At 34.2% G+C, this 25,389-nt stretch overlaps 1 protein-coding gene across 4 annotated transcripts in view; it reads left to right on the top strand.

Moving 5' to 3' along the window:
• TLK1 (tousled like kinase 1) overlaps window positions 1-25,389 on the top strand; it is a 152,359-nt gene that overhangs the window by 121,268 nt on the left and 5,702 nt on the right. For all 4 annotated transcript variants that reach the window (XM_012781920.3, XM_012781921.2, XM_076005648.1 and 1 more), the window contains 8 exons: window positions 2,391-2,488; window positions 5,429-5,510; window positions 9,593-9,684; window positions 9,767-9,856; window positions 10,010-10,179; window positions 10,429-10,564; window positions 16,983-17,094; window positions 24,037-24,144. In XM_012781920.3, the coding sequence (XP_012637374.1) occupies window positions 2,391-2,488; window positions 5,429-5,510; window positions 9,593-9,684; window positions 9,767-9,856; window positions 10,010-10,179; window positions 10,429-10,564; window positions 16,983-17,094; window positions 24,037-24,144 (888 nt within the window). The remainder of the gene's footprint in view (window positions 1-2,390; window positions 2,489-5,428; window positions 5,511-9,592; window positions 9,685-9,766; window positions 9,857-10,009; window positions 10,180-10,428; window positions 10,565-16,982; window positions 17,095-24,036; window positions 24,145-25,389) is intronic.

Here is a 25,389-nt window from a genome sequence, read left to right as displayed (position 1 = left end):
CATTCCATAGCAGTGTGTATACTTACTCTCAGTGGAATTTTAAGTGTTGCAAAATTATCTTTCTCATAGAAGTGAGTCACTTTAAGGTCCAAGATATCATGAAATATTGAGTTACAAGAAGAAAGATGTAGTATATTTCACTGACTATGGTAGATTTTTGTCTATTTGTATGTCTATAAGACTTACTTAGGATTCCTTCCCTTGACATTTCCATTTAAGTACCCAGAATCCATCTTTTTTCCCCTTGTAGTACTGACATTTTGTTTTTTCCAGTAAACGTAACAATTCAAGCTAAATGAAGCTTGCCTGTGCTTTTATTTTGTAAGATTTTATGGGACATATTTGTCATGTTTTATAGAGGGGGAAAGCACTTGCTTTAATTTACTGACAAGCATATATTTTACTTTCTTTAACAAGTATTTATTTTGCGATATTGATTACTTCCATTGTATAGACGTCTGAAGATTATAAAACAAATGTAATTATGTGCAACAACCTAGCTGAAGCTTGTAATTATATATTTATGACTCAATAAAATTTAACTTCTGTAAATTCACTGTTGAATAATTCACTCCATGCCATAATTTCAAATAAAAGTTGAAGCAAGTATTTTAGCTAGTATTCTAATAGGCTTTTCATAATTTTATCAGATTATTTAAAATTTTACCAGCCTACCAAATGTTTAGTAGCTTCCTACATGTGTGAGAATCACATTAATGCAATTTTTAAAGCAGCAAACAAAGAGAAAAAGTTACTGCTTTCTAGATTCTGTAGTGTAAATAAATTTAAATTCTTTCATACTCCTAGGCATACTTGTATGACCAGTTTCTTACTCTATATGACTAAATTAAGACAACTAAGCTGTGTTTTGAGCTTATTGTTCCTACACTTTTAAATTTATTTCCTGTTCATGTAATGAATCTTTGATTATTAATCTAGGATATCACCTTTTTTTCTTTTTTTACATTAAGACTAAAAATATTTGTGACTGCTGTAATGATGAGATTTCAGTTAAATTAAGGTAGTCTATTTCATGTATCTATTTCAGAAAAATCTCCCAAAAATTCTAGGAAAGTTTATCTTCACTTATTTTGAATTTTCTATTTGCCATGTAATAACTAATCTACATTAAATATCTTTACAACAAGTAGTGGTTGAATTTCATTTTCAAATAATAAAAATATTTTAAATTTAATTTTTTAATCTGTAAAGATTTAGTTTGTTTTTTCTAAAATACTTAAAATTTTCCTTTCAATATGTATTTTAGGTATATGTGTAATAGACTTTGTACCTCTATGATCTATCTTCTAATGAAATGAATATATTTATATTTTCAAAGTAAATTTCAGAATTACTAATTTTCTTTGAGGTAAAGGAGAATTTTTTGATATCAAAAAATAAATTACTAGGAAAAAAGCAAAGGAACTAATGAAATAGAGGAATATTTAAATGGTAGTATTCAGAAATAACCTCTGTTCAGTGTGTTCTAGATTTATAATTATACTGGGTACACATTTAGGCCAAAGGAACCTGTATTTATTTATTCAACAAATATGTATTCAAAAATACTCTACAATCGAGCATTTCTAGAAATTTTTGCTGAAATTAGGCATATTCTTATCCATTAAGTAGTATTCAAATTTGTTTGACAAAGGGGGTGGGTATAAGACATGGGTGATATGTTTGCTTATTTGTTTTAGTGTCTAGTTTTAAAATGTTCTATAAGTTGTATAACTCAAAAATGTATCTATCAAAATTTGTATGTTAAATTTCTTTAGGATTTGTTTATATCTTTTCTGATAACTGAGGGTCTGCCACAGCAATCCATAAATTTTTTGTCATAATGTCTCTTTAGCGTTGAAGTAGGATTTACTCAAAATGAATGGTGAGGTTATGTATGTGTATTTGTACTGTAAGATCTAGGAATAATTAGTTCTGTCTTCTTCCTTTCTTCCTCTTTTAATTATTGTAAAAAATTTTTTCATTTTATCTATTTTGAACTAATAAATTATTCCCTCTTAAATTAAAATTTGGGTGGACCAGAAATAAAATTTTCAGCTTTTTGTGTTTTAAGTCAGTTTCCAGCTACCTTGCAAGTCACTTGCAATATAGACATTATAAAAATAGATTTCTTGTATAAAAGAATAAAGCCCAGCATCTCATTAAGAGTAGATAGATTTTTATGTGGAGGATGGTTTCTTGAAATAGGCTTTTTGCCTTATCTCTTTCCATCTTTCAGGCATTGAAAAGAGCACTTGGTCTTTTAACTCAGTGGTACTTTATAATACTATTCTTTCCATCACTGTAAAAAATTGATGCATGGGTAAAAATATCTTTTTTTATATCAGAAATAAATTGAGCTTGTTATAGTCCCCTCTCTTCATTTTCAGGAAGAGGCAGAAATCCAGGCAGAGCTTGAACGTTTGGAAAGAGTCAGAAATCTTCATATACGGGAGCTCAAAAGAATAAACAATGAAGATAATTCGCAGTAAGTCATTATTTGTATTTCACAGTTTCATATAATTAAAGTCCTCCCCCTTCGTAGAGAACATAAACAGTATTTCCTTGTTGGGGTGTCTCATCAGACATACATAGAAAAGATCCAAAGTTCTGCCGTGGCTTGCAGGGCTTTTTGTGATCTGGGCTCTGGCCACCTCACCCTCCACGCTGGGCTTTTGTGCTTGCCATCGCCTCTGCCTAAAATGTTTCTCCTTTAAATATCTGAGTGGCTTATTCCTTATTTCACTCCAAGTGTTCATTAGAGAGGCCATCCTTAGGCCACCCTATGTAAAATGGCAATGCCTGCTTCAATCCATTTCCTCTTTTAATATCCTTATCTTGCTTTTTTTTTTCGTAGTATTTATCACTATCTGGAATTATTCATTTATTTTTAAGTTATAATCTGTCTTTTCCCCACTAGAATGTAAGCTTCATGAGAACAAGGGCTTCATTTTGTTCTTTCTGTATTTCCAGAGCCTAGACCAGTGCCTGGCACATGATAGGAACTTCATAAATATTTGTAACTGAATACTAAAGTTAATGTTAATAGTAGTAAAGAAGTTATGTATATTAAAGGTATTTCAGTGAGTCATGTCTTTAGCATTATGTAAGCATTTGAGAAGAAAATGGAAAAGAAGTATAAGTTATAATCTCTATTCTTAATTCCTACTTATCAAAGAAGAGAAAATATCTGTGAGCTTATGGAAGCTCCATAAAGAAAGTAGAAATTGAGCAAGAAGATAGGAATAGAAATTAAGCAAGGTACTACTTGGCTTTAATGTAAAAGAGGGGAAGGGGCCTATAATCAGTGGCTCATGCCTATAATCCCAGCACTTTAGGAGGCCAAGGCAGGAGGATGACTTGAGGCCAATAGTTTGAGACCAGCTGGGCAATGTAACAAGACCCTGTCGCTATAAAAAATATATATTTTTTTTTTCTAATTTAAAAGAAAGCATGATGAAGGGTGTCTGTGTACACTTTAAGACTATTCATGTAATTTAAAGCTTCATGACTTCATATGAGTATCAAAACTGGAAATGACCAATTTCTTTTGTGAAATATGAATATCCTACTCAGCAGAAGGCCTGTTCATGATTTTCTATGTATATGTAATTCATAATATACAGATTTTTCCAGTGTATGAGGTGAATGAAATTATATAGTTATGGAATAATCTAAATTGTGTCAGATTAAAATTCTAGTAAAGCAGATGGAACAAAACTAAAATTAACTGTTCTGAAAATTATGTTCAAACTTTGTGCATCTGATTTAGATTGATGAAAATAAAGTGAATTATTAAGCTTTGCAGTTTGGCTTGAAACTAAGCAGAAATCTCTTTTATTTATAAATTTGTCAAGAAAGCTTAAATTATCAAATCTATAGTCAATTAATTTTAAATAAAATAACAAAATATAATGTATTTGCATCAGGAATCATAAAACTATTGACTTCTTTTTAATTTTGAAATTATACATTTTGGAACTACATTTTTCTGTTAATCTCTGCTATATATTAGCAATTAAGCAAGTTACTTAACCTCTCTCTGTACAGCAGTGCCTTCATCTGTAAAATAGACATAGAGCCTACTTCATAGGGTTGGTTGAGAACTAAATGAGTTAATACATGTAAGTGCTTAATACAAGTTGAACATCCTGATTCTGGAAATCCAGAGTCTGAACTCCAAAATTTAAAACATTTTGAGCACTGACATGATGCTCAAAAGAAATGCTTATTTAGCATTTCAGATTTTGGATTTTCAGATTAGGGATGCTCAGTAGGTAAGTAGAATGTGAATATTCCAAAATAAAAAAAAAAAAAATCCAAAACACTTCTGGTCCCAACCGTTTCAAATAAGAGATGCTCAACCTGTATATAGCAAGTAAATTAAATGTTAAATAGTAATAGTGGTAGTATTATCTGTGAGTGATTTTTTTTTAAAAGGTTTTAAAAATCTTTACTTTTAAAGTTGGTGGTTAAAATTTTATTTTTTATTTATTTATTTTTTTTTTTTGAGACAGAGTCTCACTGTGTTGCCCAGGCTAGAGTGAGTGCCGTGGCGTCAGCCTAGCTCACAGCAACCTCAAACTCCTGGGCTCAAACGATCCTCCTGCCTCACCCTCCCAAGTAGCTGGGACTACAGGCATGTGCCACCATGCCCGGCTAGTTTTTTGTATATATATTTTTAGTTGGTCAATTAATTTCTTTCTATTTTTAGTAGAGACTGGGTCTCGCTCAGGATGGTTTCGAACTCCCAACCTCGAGCAATCCGCCCGCCTCGGCCTCCCAGAGTGCTAGGATTACAGGCGTGAGCCACCGCGCCCGGCCTAAAATTTTATTTTATAGAAGTCCAGAGACAGTAAAATGTAATCTTATCAGTGAAGGCTTATTTATAAATATAACTATTCTTAATAAAATTTTTTAATTAAAATTAATCATTTATCTTTTATATAAATTTTATAATCTTTCCTTTTTTCTCTTATTCTTTTGTTTTCAATACTGGTCTGCTATAAAATATAACTATTTTTAATCTTATGTCAATACTATAAAATCTTGATTAATCATAACTTCCTATATAAAAGTATATTTTTCTGAGAGAAGTATTTGCTACTGAGTAGATAAAGGGTTCTATAAAGCTTTTGGCAATATAGCGATTATTAGGTCATTATGTGAGTGCTATAATTGGTCTTTGAACCTGAATATTCAGCTATAAAAGTTAAGCTTTGTGAGCACCAAGGCCTTAAGGTAGGTGATAGTCATGCAGGCAAACTGGTAGAAAGTTAAAAGAAATACTGAATGGAATTTGAAATTAGCAGTAGTGTAAATGAGAAAGAAATGGCTAGAGGTATAATAAGAAAGTAGAACTTTAATGTAGAAGGAACTTTTTTGTGTGTCTTTTAATGTGCCTGAGTGTTTTTTTCTCACCCTTAAGGTTCAAAGATCATCCAACGTTAAATGAAAGATATTTATTACTTCATCTGCTTGGTAGAGGTGGCTTTAGCGAAGTATATAAGGTAATGTAAATTTTATTCTGTTCTTTAATATAACAAAGATATAGAAATATGCAGTTAAGAAGTTGTCTTTTGTTTATTGATCTTATGACTGATTTTATGTCCTCTAATTACAAAAAAGGGTTTGTTGTGATGTATGTAATCTCTAGAGACTAAAGACTGTCCTTGCCACTTGTACAGTCCCTCTGATATTTGGTACCTAGTCACCGTTAGCCAGTCTGATACAAATAATAGCAACCATTTGAATCAAGATAGGCAGGTAGCCATTTAATATACTACATTTATGGAAAGATTGTGTCCTTTAATTTAAACATGTGTCTGAGTTTAACATGTCCTGAATTTATCCAAATTTCTACTTGTTTTAAGGCCATTGTTTCTCAAATGCCTATGTCTAAATGTAGGCATTTTTACTAACCATATTCACTATTTTGTCTTTTTTTTCTTTTTTTTGAGACAGAGTCTGGCTCTGTTGCTTAGGCTAGAGTGCCGTGGTGTCGGCCTAGCTTACAGCAATCTCATACTCCTGGGCTCAAGCAATCCTTCTGTCTCAGCCTCCAGAGTAGCTGGGACTACAGGCATGAGCCACCAAGCCAGGCTAATTTTTTCTATATATTTTTTGTGTCCAGCTAATTTCTTTCTATTTTTAGTGGAGACAGGGTCTTGCCCTTGTTCAGACTGGTCTTGAACTCCTGAGCTCAAACAATCCACCCACCTGCCTCACCCTCACGAGAGTGGTAGGATTACAGGTGTGAGCCACCGTGCCCGGCCCTGTTTTTTTTTTTTTTTTTTAACTTTACAGTGTATCTTTCAGTCCAACCTTTAAGTAATAGGGTTCCTAAGGTCTATTTTACCGTTCTGTATTTTCCCTTTAAAAGATTGTTATCCCCGTCTTTCACTGAGTTATCATCTGTTTGATTTCACCCCTAGATTTATAAATCTAGCCTATACTTTCTTTCGGAGCTCCATACCTGAGAGTGTTTGTGTATATGGCAGTTTATTCCTTTTATGTGGGTGCTTCATGGGCACTGCAGACGTATGTCTGAAATAAAAGTTATCTTCTCCAAAATCCTTTTTCATAACATTGTTTCCTACTTCAGTATGTACTGTTGCTGTTTATCTGCCTGGTCCCTTGAGTGAGTGAAAAACATAAAAACCATCCTTTGCTTTTCCTATCTCTTAGTTCCCTTCCCCTGGTTGCTGCTGTTATTGTCATTAATTAAGTTCTCCTAAATCCAGTGATGACCCTTGTCCTCTGTTTTTCCAGTGCATTTTGTACACTGCAACTAGACTAACATTTTTATAAAAGGCAATCTGATCATCTCTCCTGCTTAAAAGCCCCAGTAGCTTCCCATTTGCTGTTAGGGTGAAGTCTGGGTGAAGGTTATGCTCTCAGCTTAAACTTCATTTTCCTCTAGAAGGCCTCCCTGACCCTCTGCATCTCCTTAGATCAGATTTGGTCTGCCTTTTATAAGCTTCTTGTATTTCTTTGTGCTTCATTACATATCGGTATAGTTAGTGGTTAAGAGCTTTGATTCTGAAGCCAGACAACTGGGTTTAAATCCTGACTGCCATTTACTACCTGTATAAACTTGAGCTTATTACTTAAAACTCTGCCTCATTGTCTCCTTCTGGGAATAATAATAATACTTTCATTATAGGTTTGTTGCAGTGGTAAACTGAGTTATCTCATGTAAATCATGTAGAATATTGGTATTTAGTAAATACAAGCTAATAAAATTATTACTATTATTAGAAATCCTCCCTGTTCAATGAGGCAAGAACTGTGCCTTTCTGGTTTACCGAAGGCAACCTGGGTTCTAGTTCTGACTCGGGGGAAAATTGCGGGATTTAGATTCAGAGAACTTCAATTCTGATCTCCATTTAACCATGAACTATTAATATTGTTTGTTGTTTTGTTAACTTGGACAAGCATTAAACATCATGGGATTTGCCTTCCTCAGTCATCAAGAATGATCTTTGAGCTTTCTTCCAATTCCTGTTTCTCTGATTCTAATGGTTGTTCATCTTCAAGCGCTGAATGGTTGAAGGCTTATCCAGGCCACAAGATAGAAAAGATGATCATAACAGTTCAATTTGAATCTAAAAATAACTAACTTGGATCTAAAACATCATAAAATACAGTTGGTATTAGCATAGCCTAAAAGTTGCCCAGCTTATTATGAACCTGTCTTGAGCTTTTGTGACAGCCCTCTGCCACTGCCCGGTAGTATTTCAACTATTGTTAGCCCTACATATGGGACTTTTATAGAAAAGTCTTAAACAGAAATTAGAAAATGTAGATTGAGGCCCAGTGACTTGAACTTTCTATACTGACCTAAATACCAGCAACATCTCTTTCTAACCCCATTAAAACCCTTTCATGGTCGCCATGTCCATTGGGAAACAAAAGCAGATAATAAGGCAAGAAATAAAGACTACCTTGTACCAAAGTAGAAGATTTTAAGTCAGTTGCTGAATGATTACCATATTAGCCTTATTGAAAGCTATTACCCCAACTCACCTAATCTTGGAAGAAGTATTATATATTATTTGTTATAATCAGTACATACTGATAATTAGCTTTTTAGTAGTGTACTTATAATTTTTCTTTGATTATCCTTTATTATGATTCAGTCATAATAAGAATTATAAAGAATTTTATTCTTTGTAAGTCTTTTTTATTTTCCCTTACATAAACTACTCTTATTTTTATTCTTTTTTATTAAACTTAACCTTAACCTCTTACTGATAATGAAATTAGCTAATGTTTATTGAATATTTATTATGAAGCATGTATTATTCTAAGCACTTCATATGTTTTTCCCCATTTAATCCTCTCAATAACTCTAACTTTATAAGATTATTAGCCCAGAGTCACTCAGCTGATAAGTTCATCTGACTCCAAAGAGAATATTCTTAACTACTGCATCCTATATAATGTCTGATCTTATACTTTACAATTTTGTAACAAAAAGTAGTCACTTTACTGTGTTTCCTCTACTGCTTATTTTTAGGTTAAATTGATGGCAGGGAATGGGGACTGGGGAATTTCTTTCTAATAAGTATATAAGCTTTTAAGTGGTTTTTTGAAAGGAGCACTTTTGTATATAAATTACAGTGGAACCTACAGTATTAATCTCTTTAATGGTATTCAGTGTTTTTAAAAAACATTTATAAGTCATGTGAAGCCTTCAAGTACTGATCATTCTGTGTTTTTAATTTAAGTAATAGGCTGTTGATTTGAATAAATCAATTATAAATCCTTTTTTTTTTTACAACCAGGGAAAAGAAGATAGGTATTAGATGAGATTAAGGAGTTGCTATTGATATCATTAGGTGTGTTAATGATGCATGGTTATTTTATTTAAAACCCTTATCTCTTAGAGATACATAGTGAAAAATTTACAGGCGAAATGATACATTGTCTGGGATTTGTTTTAAAACACTCTATGGGAGAAGTAAAAAGTAGATGGGTAGTAGGAAGTAGATGAAATAAGAATGGCAAAATATTGATAAATTTTGAAACTTGAAAAATTTTGAAACAAGGGCACATTTTACTTTTGTATGTGTTTGGACAGTTTCATAATGGTGTAGAATTTTTCTCAACAGTTGGAAAATTATTAGGAACTTGTTAATTTTCAAAAAAGTGAAGAAGAAATAAGGGGGTTGCTAGGAAAAGATAGATTAAGGAGGTTTGTTTTTTCCAACCCATAAAAAAAACAATACGGCCATCTGTTTTCCTGACTGTTTACTGTGCTACTGCCAGTATAGAGAATCAGATCCATATTAAAAACAAATACTAGCTTTATTGTTTTATTTTGATTCAATATATTAGCATTTATAAAACTTGAATGTGAAAATGCACATTAAGGTTTTTGTTAATTTATCACCATGGAATTTGTATCTGATTTCTGATAATAAAGGTGTCATTGAACTATATATAGTCTTAGCAGAGATGATCACTAAAGACTGTAGTGTTTATACTAATTCGATATTATTGTAAAAATTATCACCAAAATTTTAAAAAATCTCTCCAGCTATTCACTTGATCTTTGGTTATAACTTTTTCTTGCCTTGAATCTTAGGCTTTTGACCTTTATGAACAAAGATATGCTGCTGTGAAGATACATCAACTTAATAAAAGTTGGAGAGATGAGAAAAAAGAAAACTACCACAAGTAAATATTAATACTTTATGGTTTTTATAAATTGAAAATTTTTTAGATGGTCTTGGAGAATTAATATACTCTCTCCCCATAGACATGCCTGCAGAGAGTACAGAATACACAAAGAACTGGATCACCCCAGAATAGTTAAACTATATGATTATTTCTCCTTGGATACAGATACGTAAGTGAATATAAGGATTTAGTTTTTAAGAAAGATATGTTTGATTTTGCTTTGCCTATTCTATGATGATGATATAAAACTCTCCATCTCCCCATTGTGATTCTGAATTACTGGATAATATTATGTCTAATTTTTTTCTCTTATCCATTGCAGGTTTTGCACAGTGTTGGAATACTGTGAAGGCAATGACTTGGATTTCTATCTGAAGCAACACAAATTAATGTCAGAGAAAGAAGCTAGGTCTATTGTCATGCAGATTGTAAATGCACTAAGATATCTCAATGAGATCAAACCCCCTATTATACATTATGATCTTAAGCCAGGTAATTAATTAAATGTGTCTAATAATTTTTTAAGCTCAAAAGAGTATAGTTTGTAGAAGTTATATTCATTAAGTTATCTGAAAGCATGCTTTTTTGTTTAATTTTTAAAACTTCAGCAGAATACTAGTAAAATTAAATGTTTTTATTGTATCACCACATTTTAAATATGTTTACTTCCCAAAAGTTAAAGTAGTAAAGATAATGTTTTCATATATACATCATTAAAAGAATCCTATATCTTGTTCTTAGGAAACATCCTTCTGGTAGATGGAACAGCATGTGGAGAAATCAAAATCACTGATTTTGGTCTGTCCAAGATTATGGATGATGATAGCTATGGTGTAGATGGAATGGATCTAACTTCCCAAGGGGCAGGCACTTACTGGTAAATGTATTATTTAAAGTAGCAAAATTATCTAGATTAATGCCTAGTGTTTTTATGAGAATTTAGTTTTTATTTTCATGTAGCCTTTGAGATTACTGTGGTGAAGGCACTGATTATTAAGCCTCTGAGTTGAGAGGGAGATTATTGTGGTCAATCCTCTTTTCTTTTCTGTTCTTAACTGCAAATATAACATACTGGAGAGAGAATGACTTGGTATTAGCAAGTGACTCCAGTATCCACTAGTCACAAACTCCTAACCTAACATAGAGAATTTATGAATTTTAGGATGATATTTATCATGAACATAAATATTTATGTAAATATAATTTCTTAACTATTAGAAACAAAACCTGTAAATATCAAGCCCTCTCTGGGGCCTGGCATGTTGGCCAACACCTGTAATCTCAGCATTTCAGGAGGCCAAGGCAGGAGAATCACTTGAGGCCAAGAGTTTGAGACCAGCCTGGAAAACATAGTGAGACCACATCTCTACAAAAAATAAGAGAAAAAATTAGCTGAATGTGGTAGAATATACCTTTACTCCTAGCTATTCTGGAGGCTGAGATAGGAAGATTGCTTGAGCTGGGGAGTTGGAGGTTGCGGTGAGCTATGAAGTTGCACTGAGCTATGATTGTGCCACCGCACTCCAGCATGGGTGACAGAGCAAGACCCTAACTCAAAAGAACAAAGCCCTCTAGAGGTTTTATGGTTGCCGTTTTTTGTGGGAGATTAATGTTTTATTGATTGTGGATGGGAGATAAATTTGGAATATTCTTGGTCTTTGGACTTTACTTTCAAAAATCCCTTTTAAAGACTTTATACATATAGATACAAATCTAAATAGAGTCATAGATTCATAGATATAAATCTAAATGAATACCGTCTTTCAGAGTACCTAGGTGTTGACAAAAACTACTTCATTGTGACTTTTCACACTTATTGTCAAATTCACCAAAGTGAGGAACATAGACTATAAAATTTCAAAACAAACTTAGTTCTCAGAATAAATTAGTTTAGCAAGAAGAGAAATAATTGTACTCAACTACATTGAACAGGATTGTGACTATAAACATAAATGTGACTTTAGGGTACCAGAATAGTCTTCACACAGTTAGTAACCAGTTTCACAAGATGCCACTGGTCTGTATAGATTTTACTTTTCACAAACAGGGATTATTAGTCATGTTTATGTATTCTTTTAAAACCATTTTAAAGTTTCAGATTTTTCTTATGGCATTTCCAAGGAATATGGGTAATATAACAACGAAACCAACAAAAACAAAGCTGCTTGGTGGAACCCAGGACTCCATGGAATACAACTTAAAAGCCAGGTTCTAAATAAGACATCATTCCTCCTCTGCAGGGCATTCTTATTATTTGTTTCCCTTACCCTGGCTTCACTCTAGTATAAGGTAGCACAAGGAAATTTCCCTCTTATAGGTAGGCAAGAGATGGAGAAACTTAAGTTTTAGGGGCTATGCAGGAAGGAGATAGTAATGGCATTGTTATGTAGGAATATGGAATGTATTTCCCATAGAAACAGTGTTCCAAAAACCAGTTTCTCCTAGTTTCTACTACTATTTTCTACTAGTCATATTATTTGCTTAGCTATCTATGTACAGTTGACCCTTGAACAACACTGGTGAACTGCGTGGCACTTATATTTGGATTTTTTTCAGTAAGTACATTGGAATATTTTTTGGAGACTTGTGACAATTTGAAAAAACTTGCAGATGAACTACATAGCCTAAAAATATTGAAAAAAATTAAGAAAAAGGTATGTCATCAATGCATAAAATATATGTAGGTAGAAGTCTGTTTTATTATTTACTACCATAAAATATATGTCAACCTATTATAAAAACATAAAATTTTATTAAGATGTATACACACACAGAGATCATACATGGTGCCATTTGTAATCAGGAGAAATGTAAACAAACATAAAGATACATGATTAAATCATAATTGCATAAAATTAACTTTAGTACATACTGTACTACTGTAATAATTTCATAGCCACCTGTTGTTGCTGTTGTGGTGAGCTCAAGTGTTGTAAAGTGTCTGCTTAAAATGCCATGTGATGCTAATCACCTCTGGGTGAGCAGTTCATTTCTCCAATAAATTGCATATTATAGTAACAAGTGATCTCTTATGGTGCTCACATATTTTCCATCATGGTTAGTGCAATACTACAAACCTTGAATAACACTTAGTGATGCTGGAAGTGCTCCCAAGAAGCAGAGAAAAGTCATGACATTATAAGAAAAAGGCTGGGCAAGGTGGCTCATGCTTGTAATCCTAGCACTGTAGGGGAGCGTAAGGCGGGAGGATTGCCTGAGGTTGGGAGTTCAAGCCCAATCTGAGCAAGAGAAAGACTCTGTCTCTACTAAAAATAGAAAAAATTAGGCGGGCATGATGGTGCATGCCTGTAGTCCCAGCTACTTGGGAGGCTGAAGCAGATGGTTTGCTTGAGCCCAGGAATTTGAGGTTGCAGTGAGCTGTCATCATGCCACTGCACTCTAGCCCGAGCAACAGAACAAGACCCTATCTCAAAAAATGAAAAATAAAGAAAGAAAAAGTCGACTTGCTTGCTATGTACTGTATATTGAGGTTTACAGCTGTGGCTGCCCACCATTTCAAGATGAGTAAATCCAGCAGAAGGACCACTGTGAAAAAAGAAAGGGAAATTTGTGAAGCTGTCACTAGCTATACCAGCAGGTGTGGAATCCTTGTAATTCTTGTGAAATGCCCTATTACCATCTCTTGAAAGCACAGCTATTATGTGGGTGCAGGATTGCTATAAGAAAGGTATACCTATAGACTATAATGTGATTTGAGAAAAAGTGAAGTCATTGTATGACAAAAGGAAGATAAAGGATCTACAGCTGGAGAATTTAATGCCAGCAAAGGATGGTTTGATAATTTTAGAAAGAGGTTTGACTTAAAAGGCTTAAAAATGTCAAGATGACAGTAGAAGTGGCTTCTGCTGACCAAGAGGCAGCAGAAGAGTCCCCAGATGCCATTAATAAAAACATTGAGGAGAAAATCTTTCTGCCTGAATGGTTTTTTAACACAGACAAAAGTACCCTATGTTGGGGGGGGGGAGAAAAAGCCGCAAAGGACATTTATTAGTAAGGAAGAAAAGCAAGCACCAGGATTTAAGACATGAAAGAATAGGCTAACTCAACTGTTTTGTGCAAATGGAATCGGGCTTATAATTAGGACTGCCCTCATCTGTAAAGCTGCTAACCTTCAGGCCTCAAAGGAAAAAGAGAAAAATTGGTTGTACAAGGAGGGTTGGACAACAAGAACCCTTTTTCTGGATTGGTTCCATTGATGCTTTGTCCCTGAAGTCAGAAAAAAACAGTAAGGGACTACCTTTTAATGTTCTCGAGATTTTAGACAATACCCTTGGCCACCCAGAACCCTCATGAGTTCAACACTGAAGGTGTCAAAGTGATCTGCTTGCCCCAAACACAGTGTCTCTAAATCACCCTCTAGATCAGGGGGTCATGAGGACCTTTAAGGCTCATTACACATCTCATACTGTATGGAAAAGATTGTCAATGTTATGGAAGAGAACCCCAGTAGAGAGAACGTCATGAAAGTCTGAAAGTATTACACCATTAAAGGTGCCATTGTTATAGAAAAAGCCATGAAAGCCATTAAGCCTGAAACAGTAAGTTCCTGCCAAATGTTGTGCGTGACTTCACAGGATTTATGACAGGTGCCAATCAAGGAAATTATGAAGGAGATTATGGATATGGCAAAAAAGGTGGGGAGGGAGTGAAGGGTTTCAAGATTTGGGTCTTCAAGAAATTCAAGAGCTAATAGACGCTGCACCAGAGGAATGAACAGAAGATGACTTTATGTAGATGAGTGCTTTGGAACTAGTGCCATACAATGAGGAAGACAACATAGAAGAAGAAGTGCGAGAAAAAAATTGACATTAGACAACCTGGCAGAAGGGTTCTGATTGTTCAGGATGGCTTTTGACCTCTCTTACAACTTAGATCTTTCTATGGCACAAGCTCTGAAAGTAAAGCAAATGGTGGAAGAAGGGTTGGTATCATATAAAAATATTTTTAGAGAAACAAAAAAGCCAGACAGAAATTATGACCTATTTTGCAAAGTTACACCACGTGTGCCTGCCTATCCTGTCTCTCCTTCCTCTGCCTCTGCTATCCCTGACACAGCAAGACCAACCTTTCCTCTTTCTCCTCTGCCTACTCAATCTGAAGATGATGAGGATGAAGACCTTTATGATGATCCACTTCCACTTAAGGAATAGTAAACATATTTTCTTTTCTGTATGATTTTCTTAATAATTTCTTTAGCTAGCTTTATTGTAAGAATACATTATGTAATACATATACAAGATGTGTTAATCGATCGTTATTGTTATCAGTAAGGCTTCCAGTCAACAGTAGGCTATTACTAGTTAAGTTTTTGGGGCAGTCAAAAGTTACATGTTGATTTTCAACTGTGCAGGAGTTCGGTTCCCTAATCCCCACATTGTTATGTGTCAGCTCTGTTTGGTATACTGGGGCAGCTGTATTCATACTATAGAATATACATATATATTGCTTTTATAAATTACCTTTTATCCCCAGAAACTTAAAATATTTATCAATATCACTTAGGAAAAAATATATAAAAAATATATACTTAGGAAAAAATATAAAAAAAAATATCAATATCACTTTTGTCTCCCTCTACTCCAGTCTAAATGCAGTCATTCACTAAATCTTGGTGGACATTTTTTCCCAAATGACTTTGCTGTATCTCTTCCTACAGTTGCTCTCCTTGCTTACACCCTTCTGCCTAGCGAGACAGTATAGCATAGTATTTAAGAGCCCCTCTTGTTTCTTATATACATACATTAACCTACACCTACACAAAATAGACACTTTTACTGATAAAAACAAATCCAGCTTTTTAGCTGATTCAGGGAGTAGTAAAGGATTTGTATCACAAATGAGTTATTGGTCATCTTTAGTGGTTTACTTCAAGGAAATTTCATGTGGGTTTTTAAGAGATTTGTCAACATCTTGCTCAAATCTCAGTAATTTTAAAATAGCACAAAACTGAATTTTTAGAAAAAGAGTAGATTCCCATTTAGCTGCATTATTCTTTTCCAGGATTTTTTGTTTATTTAAAATTTTTTATTTTTGAGACAAGAGTCTTGCTCTGTCACCTAGGGAGAATGCTATGGCATCAGCCTACCTCACAGCAACCTCAAACTGCTGGGTTTAAGCAATCCTCCTGCCTCAGCCTTCTGAGTAGCTGGGACTACAGGCACACATCACCACGGCCGGCTAATTGTTTCTATTTTTAGTAGAGGCGGGGTCTTGCTCTTACTCAGGCTGGTCTCGAACTCCTGACCTCAAGCAATCTTCCCGCTTAGGGCTCCCAGAGTGCTAGGATTACAGGCATGACTACCACGCCCGGCCCTATTTATTTAAACTTTTGAGGTATGAGATGGTTGCATTTGGGATGGATCATTTTATTTATAACCTGAGATGACAAATTTATTTTTATCCTTTATCAAAAAATTATAAACTTAAAAATAGCACTTAGAAATTTTAAAAATAGTAATTTTGAATACTCAGGGTATTTCAGGTAGTCCTAGTTCTTGAAACTGCAGAATGAATAGCTGCTCCCAGTCTACTATGATTATAGTTTAATGTCATTATAGGGGCACCACACTGTCCTGTGGGAACATGAGAAGCATGGCTTATGGAGGAAGTGGGTCTTGAAGAAGAAAAGATGCTCACCAAGAGAATTGGAGTGATTAGAGAAGCCATTAGAGATTGTCATATTCAAAAGCACAGAGGAAAAAGGAGAGCAATCTGGGAAAGCAAGAGAATTGGTTTTGACCAGCTGATTTGGGGGATTTGGGTGGGAAAAATAGGGCAGATTTTAGAGATGTTTGTGGTTGCTAGATTAGGATGGGTCTTGTGTTAACAAACAGGAGGTATGAGGTCTTACTGGCAGTAAGTGCTGTTGAGGTTGTTTAAACAACAGAACTACATGATCAAATGTATATTTTAGAAAGAACTGCCTGCCTTTTGAACTCTGGTTAAGGGAGATAGGAGAGGAATTCTTATACCTAATTAGGTACTTACTTACATTAGACCATTGTAATCTCTAATGGTAGTTTTTTGTTTCTGTAGATATATATTTATAGATATATTTTATCATAAGTTTGTACATTTTGGCTCAAGTTAAATGATAAAAGAATATAAATGCTTCAGAAATTTAATTGATGGTTTTAATTGATGAAAGTCCTAAAGTTCATACATATATATATATATGTGAAATGAGTGTCCCAAGATTTTACATTTAGAAGGTTTTAAGTTATATATTGTCAGTAGTAACCTTTCACTTTCCCCTCCCCCCCCCAATACTATAGGTATTTACCTCCTGAGTGTTTTGTAGTTGGAAAAGAACCACCAAAGATTTCCAACAAAGTTGATGTGTGGTCAGTTGGAGTAATCTTCTTTCAGTGTCTTTATGGTAGAAAGGTAAGTTACACTAACTTCAAATATATAGAGACTAATAAAGTTGAATTTTCCCTTCTTAAATGCAAAATTTTACTAATTTGAAGAAAATTTCAATCTTTCCAAGGAATGCTAGGCTGCTTCTCTATTTTTTCCTAAAATTTCCATAGATCAGAATTATTTTAATAATAACTACCCAAATAAACCACCAGTTTATTTGGCCTGCTTTTCTGTCTCTCTCTCTCTGTCTTTTTTTAAAAGGAAAATTAGTAACTGTTAACATACTAACATTTTTTACTATTAGGAATACTGGAGTTAAACAATTTTCCTTATCCTCCATTCTTTCCACATCCTCTAATACACAACTACCCCCAACCCCACATAATTTGGCCTGGGCATTGTTTCTTCCTGTGCTCCCCTCAGGGAAATACTTAGTTTTAACATCATCAAGCACATGGTCATCAGTCTGGCCGAAGTTAAAGTGAGGGAAAAAAATCCTACAAGCCCGTAAGACTTGTAACTTACAAAGGAAAACCCATCAGACTAACAGCAAACTTCTTAGCAAAAATCTTACAAGATTTTTAGTCTTTAGTCATCTTAAACAGAGTAACTATCAGCCAAGAATTTTGTATCCTGCAAAACTAAGTTTCATAAATGAAGGAGAAATAAAATTTTTCCCACACAAGCAAACACTAAGGGAATTTGTTACCAGTAGACCTGTCCTACAAGAAATGCTCAGAAGTGCTCTAAACACCAAAAAGAATGATTGATACTCACCAGTGTAAAAACACTGAAAAGTAAAAACTCACAGCTCCTATAAAGCAGTAACACAATGGAGAATAAAAAGCAACTAGGTAACAATCAACATGACTGAGATAGTATTTCACATATCAGTATTAACACTGAATGTAAACAGTGTAAATACTTCAATTAAAACAGATGGATTGATGGAGTGAATTAAAAAACACAACCCAAATATCTGTTGTCTCCATGAAGTTCATTTAACTCATAAAGAGTCTCATAGACTCAAGGTAAAGGAGGAAAAAATATTCCACACAAATGGAAACCAAGCAGGAATAGCTATTCTTATATTGCATAAAATAGACTTTAAATCAACAACAGTAAAAAAAGACAAAGATGGTCATATATAATGATAAATAGTTCAATTCAACAAGAAGATTTAACAATCCTAAATATATATGCACGTAACACAGTTTTATGAACCTGGACCTCACAGATGCGTAAAATAAATACTCCTATACCTGAGAAATGAAATAAACAGCAAAAGGTTATCAAATATAAAATGTCTGATTTAAAATCAAAAGTATAATTTATTATTAATACATCTCAAACAAGAAACAGTACAGTTGACAAAGTGTGCACCTGAAGTATCAACACAGTTTTGCCAAGTAGCTTTTTTATGCCAGCAGTGAAGAAGCCTGGAAAGCTAGTGATGATGAAATCACCAAAGGCATTTTCCACAGCTTGTTGAGAAATGAGTATTTTTTCTTGTAAGAAATTGTCCAAAACCTGGAAGAAGTGGTAGTCAGTTGGTCTAAGGGCTAGTGAATACAGTAGATGACAGAGAGGTTCCACATCCAGCTTCTGTAGTTTGAGCAGCATTTTTTGTGCAACGTCGTCAAGCATTGTCTTGCAAGAGGATTGGCCTGTCTCTATTGACCAATATTGGCTGCTTAATTATAAGCATCCTCATCATTTCTTTCAGTTGGTTGCAGCAGACATCCACTGTAATCGATTGACCAGGTTTAACGAGATTTTCGTGCATAATACCAGCGCTGAACCACCAGACACCATTAGCTTTTTTTGATGAATATTTGGTTTGGGACTGTGTTTCAGCACTTCATCTTTATCCAACCATTGTCAAAAAGAATCCTTTTTAATCACATGTAACAATATGGTGTAGAAATGTTTTGCGTTTATGTCATGATAACAAAGGCAAGCTTTGAGACGATTTCTCTTCCCATGCTTGTTTAATTCATGTGGAACCCATCTATCCAGCTTCTTTATCTTGCTGATTTGTTTCAAGTGGTCCAATATTGTTGAAATATCAACATCAAACCTTGCTTCTAATTCATTTGTAGGTTGAGATGGATTTGCTTCCACTACAGCTTTCATCCCATCATCATCTACCTTGGTCTCTGGTCACCCATGTGGCTCATTTTCAAGATTAAAATTACCAGAATGGGACTTCTCAAACCATCTATGTACTGTGTTCCTTAGCCGTGTCCTCCTTCCCAAACACTTCATTGATACTTTGAGCTGTTTGCGCTGCATTGGTTCCGTGATGGAACTCATATTCAAAAATAACACAAATTTTTATTTATCCATGATTTCATAAAAATTGCTCTTAGAAAAATGAAAAATAATCACAAGCCAAAACCTGCATTTGAAAGATTGAGGATGTACCTTCACAAGAAAAATAAAACTAGCAGTGCCAAAGTGAAATGTCAGAGATATCAACTGTCAAACTTAGTACTTAAGGAAATTGGACATTTCATACTTGACCTAATAATAATAGTAAGGGGACTTCAGCACTCTACTGACAGAACTAGACAGCTCATTGAGGCAGAAAATCAATGAAAAAACAGTGGACTTAAATGGGACTCTAGGATAAATGGACCTAACAGACATTTATAGAACATTCTACCCTAAAACTACAGAATATACATTCTTCTCATCAGCACATGAAACATTTTCCAAGATAGGCCATATGTTCAGCCACAAAACAAGTCTCAGCAAATTTTTAAAAAATAAAATCATACTATGTATTCTCTTAGACCACAGTAGAATAAAACTAGAAATAAATCCAAGAGTACCTCTCAAAACTATACAAATAGGTGGAAGTCTGAACAATCCTTGGGACAACAAAATCAAGGTGGAAATCAAAAAAATGTTTTGCATTGAATGACAATGATGACACAAGCTACCAAAATCTATGGGATACAGCAAAAACAGTGCTAAGAAGAAGTTTAAATGCCTTCCTACATCAAAAAGACCAAAAGGTCACAAATTAACAACCTAATGTCACATCTCAAGGACCTAGCAAAACAAGATCAAACCAAACTCAAAGGTAGCAGAAGACAAGAAATAACAGAGCATAACTAAACAACAAAGGATCAACAAAGCAAAAAGTTGTTTCTTTGAAAAAATAAAATCAATAGACCACTAGCTAGATCAACCAAGAAAAGAAGCGAGAGGAATCAGATAAGCTCAATCAGAAATGAGAAAGCAAACATTACAGTTGATACCACAGAAATATGAAAGTACATCCAAGACTACTATGAATACTTTCATACATGCAAACTAGAAAATCTAGGGAAAATGGGTACATTTTTGGAAACATGCAACCTCCCAAGCTTGAATCAAGAAGAAATAGAAATCCTAAACAGACCAATAATGAATAGCAAGATAGAATTAATAATAAAAATCTTCCAACAAGAAAAAGCCCAGGACCAGATGGATTCACAACCAAATTCTACCAGACCTACAGAGAAGAACTGGTACCTGTCCTACTGAAACTGTTCCATAACATCAAGTAGTGAACCAGTATCACCCTGATACCAAAGCCAAGAAAGGGCATAACAAAATAAAAAAGGGCATAACAAAATAAAAGGGCATAACAAAAATAAAACTACGGACCAATATCTCTCATGCATATAGATGTAAAAATCCTCAACAAAATACTGTCAAACCAGATCCAACAGCACATTAAAAAAAAAAAAAAGCAATTCACCATGATCCAAGTAAGTTTCATTCCAGGGATGTCAGGATGGTTCATCATACGCAAATCAATAAATGATTCACCACATTTAACAAAATTAAAAACTGTATGATCATCTCACAGGAAAAGCGTTTGGTAAAATCCAGCACCTGTTCATAATAAAAACTCGGCATAGAAGGAACATACCTCAAAATAAAAGAAGCCATATATGACAGACCCACAGCCAACATCATCCTCAGTGGGGTAAAGTTGAAAGCATTCCTCCTAAGAACTGGAACAAGACAAGGAGTCTACCTTCACCACTTCTATTCAGTATAGTATTGGAAGTCCTAGCTATAGCAATCAGGCAAGAGAAATAAAGGGCATCCAAATTTTAAAAGAGGTCAAATTATCCCTTTTTGCCAATGATATGATCTTATATTTAGAAAATCCTAAAGACTTGTTCAAAAGACTCCTAGAATTGACAAATTGAGTAAAGTCTCAGGATACAAAATAAACATACACAAAACAGTAGAATTTCTGTGTGCTAATAAAACCCACTGAAGCTGAAAGTCAAATCAAGAACTCAATATCATTTATAATAGCTGTAAAAAAAAAAAAAAAAACAGACTAGGAATGAATATACTTAACCAAAGAGGTGAAAGATCTCCACAAGTAGAAATACAAAACACTGATGAAAGAAATAATGCTGTTCACTACAAACAAATGGAAAAGCAGCACTTGCTCATGGATTGGAATAGTCAGTATTGTTAAAATGTCCATGCTACCCAAAGTGTCATACAGATTCAGTGCAATTCCCATCAAAATACCAACATCATTTTTCACCGAATTAGAACAAATGGTCATAAATTTCACATGGAATTTTTTAAAAAGCCCAAATAGCCAAAGCAATCTTAAGCAAAAAAAAAAAAAAACTGGAGGTATTGCATTACCTGACTTCAAATTACACTACAAGGCTATAGTAACCAAAACAGCATAGCACTGGTATAAAGTAGACACATAGCTCAGTAGACGAATAAGAAATAAAATCATATAGATATAACCAACTGATCATCAACAAAGCAGACAAAAATATACACTGGGGAAAGGATACCCTATTCAATAGAAGGTGCTGGGAAAATTGGATAGCTACATGCAGAAGAATAAAACTGGATCCCTATCTCTCACACAAAAATTAACTCAAGATGGATTAAAGGCTTCAATGTAAGACCTGACACCATCAAAATTCTCGAAAACTTAGGTAAAAGTGTTCTGGACATTGGCCTAGGCAAAGAATTTGTGACTAAGATCTCAAAAGCAAGTACAACAAAAGCAAAAATAAATAATTGGGACTTAATTAAACTAAATAGTTTCTGTACAGCAAAGGAAATAGCAGAGTAAATAGACAACCTAGAGAATGGGAGAAGATATTCGCAAACCATACATAGTGCAAAGGAATAATATCAAGAATCTACAAGGAACTTAAATAAGAGAGAAACCGCCACATTAAACAGTGGGCAAAAGACATGAACATTTTTCAAAAGAAGATACACAAATGGCCAGCAAACATGAACAAATGCTCAGCATCACAAGTCATTGGGAAAATGCAAATTAAAACCACAATGAGATACCTTCTTGCCCCTGTCAGAATGGCTATTAATAAAAAGTAAAAAAAAATAGTAGATGTTGGCACAGATGTGGTGAAAAGGGAATGCTCATACACTTTTGGTGGAAATGTAAATTACGACAAACTGTATGGAAAACAGCATGGAGATTCCTCAAAGAACTAAAAGACTTACTATTTGATTCAGCAACCCCACTGCTGGGTATCTACCCAAAGGAAAAGAAGTCATTATATCAAAAAGGCACCTGTACATTCCACAATTGTAAAGATATGGAATAAACCTAATTGCCCATCAACTGACAAGTAAAGAAAATGTGGTGTGTGTGTGCGCGCGCGCGCGCGCGCGTATAATGGAGTACTACTCAGCCATAAAAAAGAATGAAATACTGTCTTTTACAGTAATTTGGATTCAATTGGAAGCCATTATCCTAAGTAAAGTATCTCAGGAATGGAAAAAAAACACTGCACATTCTCACTTATAAGAGGGAAGTAAATGATGGGTATGTATGGTCATACAGAGTGCTGTAGTGGACTTTGGAGACTCAGAAGGGAGGAGAGGGGAGGGATCAAAAATATTCTGTCAGGGCCGGGCGCGGTAGCTCACTCCTGTAATCCTAGCACTCTGGGAGGCCGAGGCAGGTGGCTCGCTCAAGGTCAGGAGTTCGAAACCAGCCTGAGCAAGAGTGAGACCCGTCTCTACTATAAATAAAAAGAAATTAATTGGCCAACTAATATATATAGAAAAAATCAGCCAGGCATGGTGGCGCATGCCTGTAGTCCCAGCTATGTGGGAGGCTGAGACAGGAGCCTTGAGCTTAGGAGTTTGAGATTGCTGTGAGCTAGTCTGATGCCTCGGCACTCACTCTAGCCTGGGCAACAAAGCGAGACTCTGTCTCAAAAAAACAAAAATGACCTGTCAGGTACAATGTATATTATTCAAGAGACAGGTACACTAAAAGCCCTGACTTCACCACTGTGCAATTCTTCCATGTTACCAAAAAACCACTTGTACCCCCTAAATCTGTTCAAATAAAAAAAAAAAAAACTTAGTCTTAATTCTTCTCAAATCTCTTTACATTTAAATCAGAAGTGCAAGTTACCATGGATATTATCTAGTCCATATCCCTTCATCAGTATGGAAAGAAAAATTAAGGGACTTGTCTGGGAATTCATACAATGTTTAGACCAAACCCATGTCTCCTATCTCCAAATCCAGAACTCCTTAAGATAGTGTATTATACACAAATATTTTATTCTTTGGAATTTTCACAGACATTCTCATTGTTTCTTCATCTCTTCTGTAATCAGACTTCATTTTGTGTACATTTAGAATAAAGTTTTACATTTTTTGTTTTTATTTTATCTTAATTACGTATGCTATGACAGCATTATTTTCTTCTGCTTCTTACAGTGTTTAATCTATGTTGAAGATCGATTAGATAGGTTTTCTCAGCCTGCTGTCAGTTATAATCTGCTTTCTATGAGAATGCATCTCAACTTACAAATAATTGAGGATAAGATTTTAAAACATAAATCATTTGTAATTTGGGTGTAGGGGATTTATTGATGCTCTCCTTTTAAATATTTTGTGAGATAAATTTTTCAACTTTTTATTTTTTAGCCATTTGGTCACAATCAATCCCAACAAGACATTCTTCAAGAAAATACAATATTAAAAGCCACAGAAGTCCAGTTCCCTGTAAAACCAGTTGTAAGCACTGAAGCCAAGGTATTAAATTTATGTAAATAAGTTTTGTGATGTAACTTTTTTTCATCAGTTGTACTTGACAGTACAGTTAATACCAGTAAGTAAAGTCACAGGAATTAGCATTGCAAGGGATCTGTCTTGCTGGGACAGGTGATTTGTTCTGGAAAAAGGAGCTGCATTCCCATCTGGTTGCAAGAGTTTTCATCTTTTAAACACCCAAATATGGTGGTGGTTGATTAATTGTGCTCATCAGCTTGCTTTGAAAAGTAGGGAAAATCACAAGATCTGGACCCATCCTTACCTTTATGTTATTTAAGAAATAATGAAAGTAATAATAATAACTACTTAACTATTTATTTATCACTTTTATATACATTATCTTCTAACAACCTTATCAGGTGTGGGTAGTTTTGTTACTTACATTTTATAAAGTAAGAAACCAGCCAAGTCACAGCAAAAGTACCTTGTTTAGAATCATACCAGCTAGTAGGTAGCAGAGCTGTAGCTCACAAGTATTCATTCCTGCCAGACTCCAAAATCCACATTTTTGACCTCTGCACTGCTTTGCACTAGCTCTTGAGAGCTAATCTAATATAATCCATATACATCCAGTAATCTAATTCTAATCTACATATGTTTATAAAATAAAATTACAGGAAATAGCTATTTCTAATTAGTGCAAAACTTTTGTGGTATGTATCTTTCCATCTTCATTCTATTGGCCTTTCATATATGTATTTTTATTCCTGCTATGTCACACTCATCACAAAGCTCCTTTCTCTGTGACTCCCTGTTGGGAGTCTTCTCTTTTTTAAACCTTGTGAAATTCATAAGACAAACCCATGAAGCTCCTGTTTTTCCTGATGCGAATAATCTAGGCCATAAGAATAATTCATAACAGTCACTATATAGTTCCTATATTCTACTAGTATTATATAGGTTAGATAAGTACTGCTAGATGTTTAAGTCATGGTATTCTTCATAATTGAAAATGTGCTTGGTTTTGTGTAATCTCCTAGGAATTTTTACTAGAACTGTCTAACATTCCCTTTTGTCTCTTGCATCTTTATTGTTTTCTTACAAGTAATTTGAATGATAATTAGAAGATGTTGACAATTAAAAAGATAAATTTAATATTCTTATTTTAAAGCATAATGAATTATTTTCATATGGTAAATATGACTCCTTTGAAAAGATTTTAGCAGTGCTAGCATTTAAATTTTGTGTTCTTCCCTTTTTGTCTACAAGTGAGGACAGAAACTAAAT

The sequence above is a fragment of the Microcebus murinus genome, chromosome 8, assembly GCF_040939455.1.
Source record: "Microcebus murinus isolate Inina chromosome 8, M.murinus_Inina_mat1.0, whole genome shotgun sequence".
Taxonomy (NCBI): Eukaryota; Metazoa; Chordata; class Mammalia; order Primates; family Cheirogaleidae; genus Microcebus; species Microcebus murinus.
The sequence above is the reverse complement of the archived record's forward strand: the minus strand, read 5'-3'. Positions and strand labels throughout refer to the sequence as shown.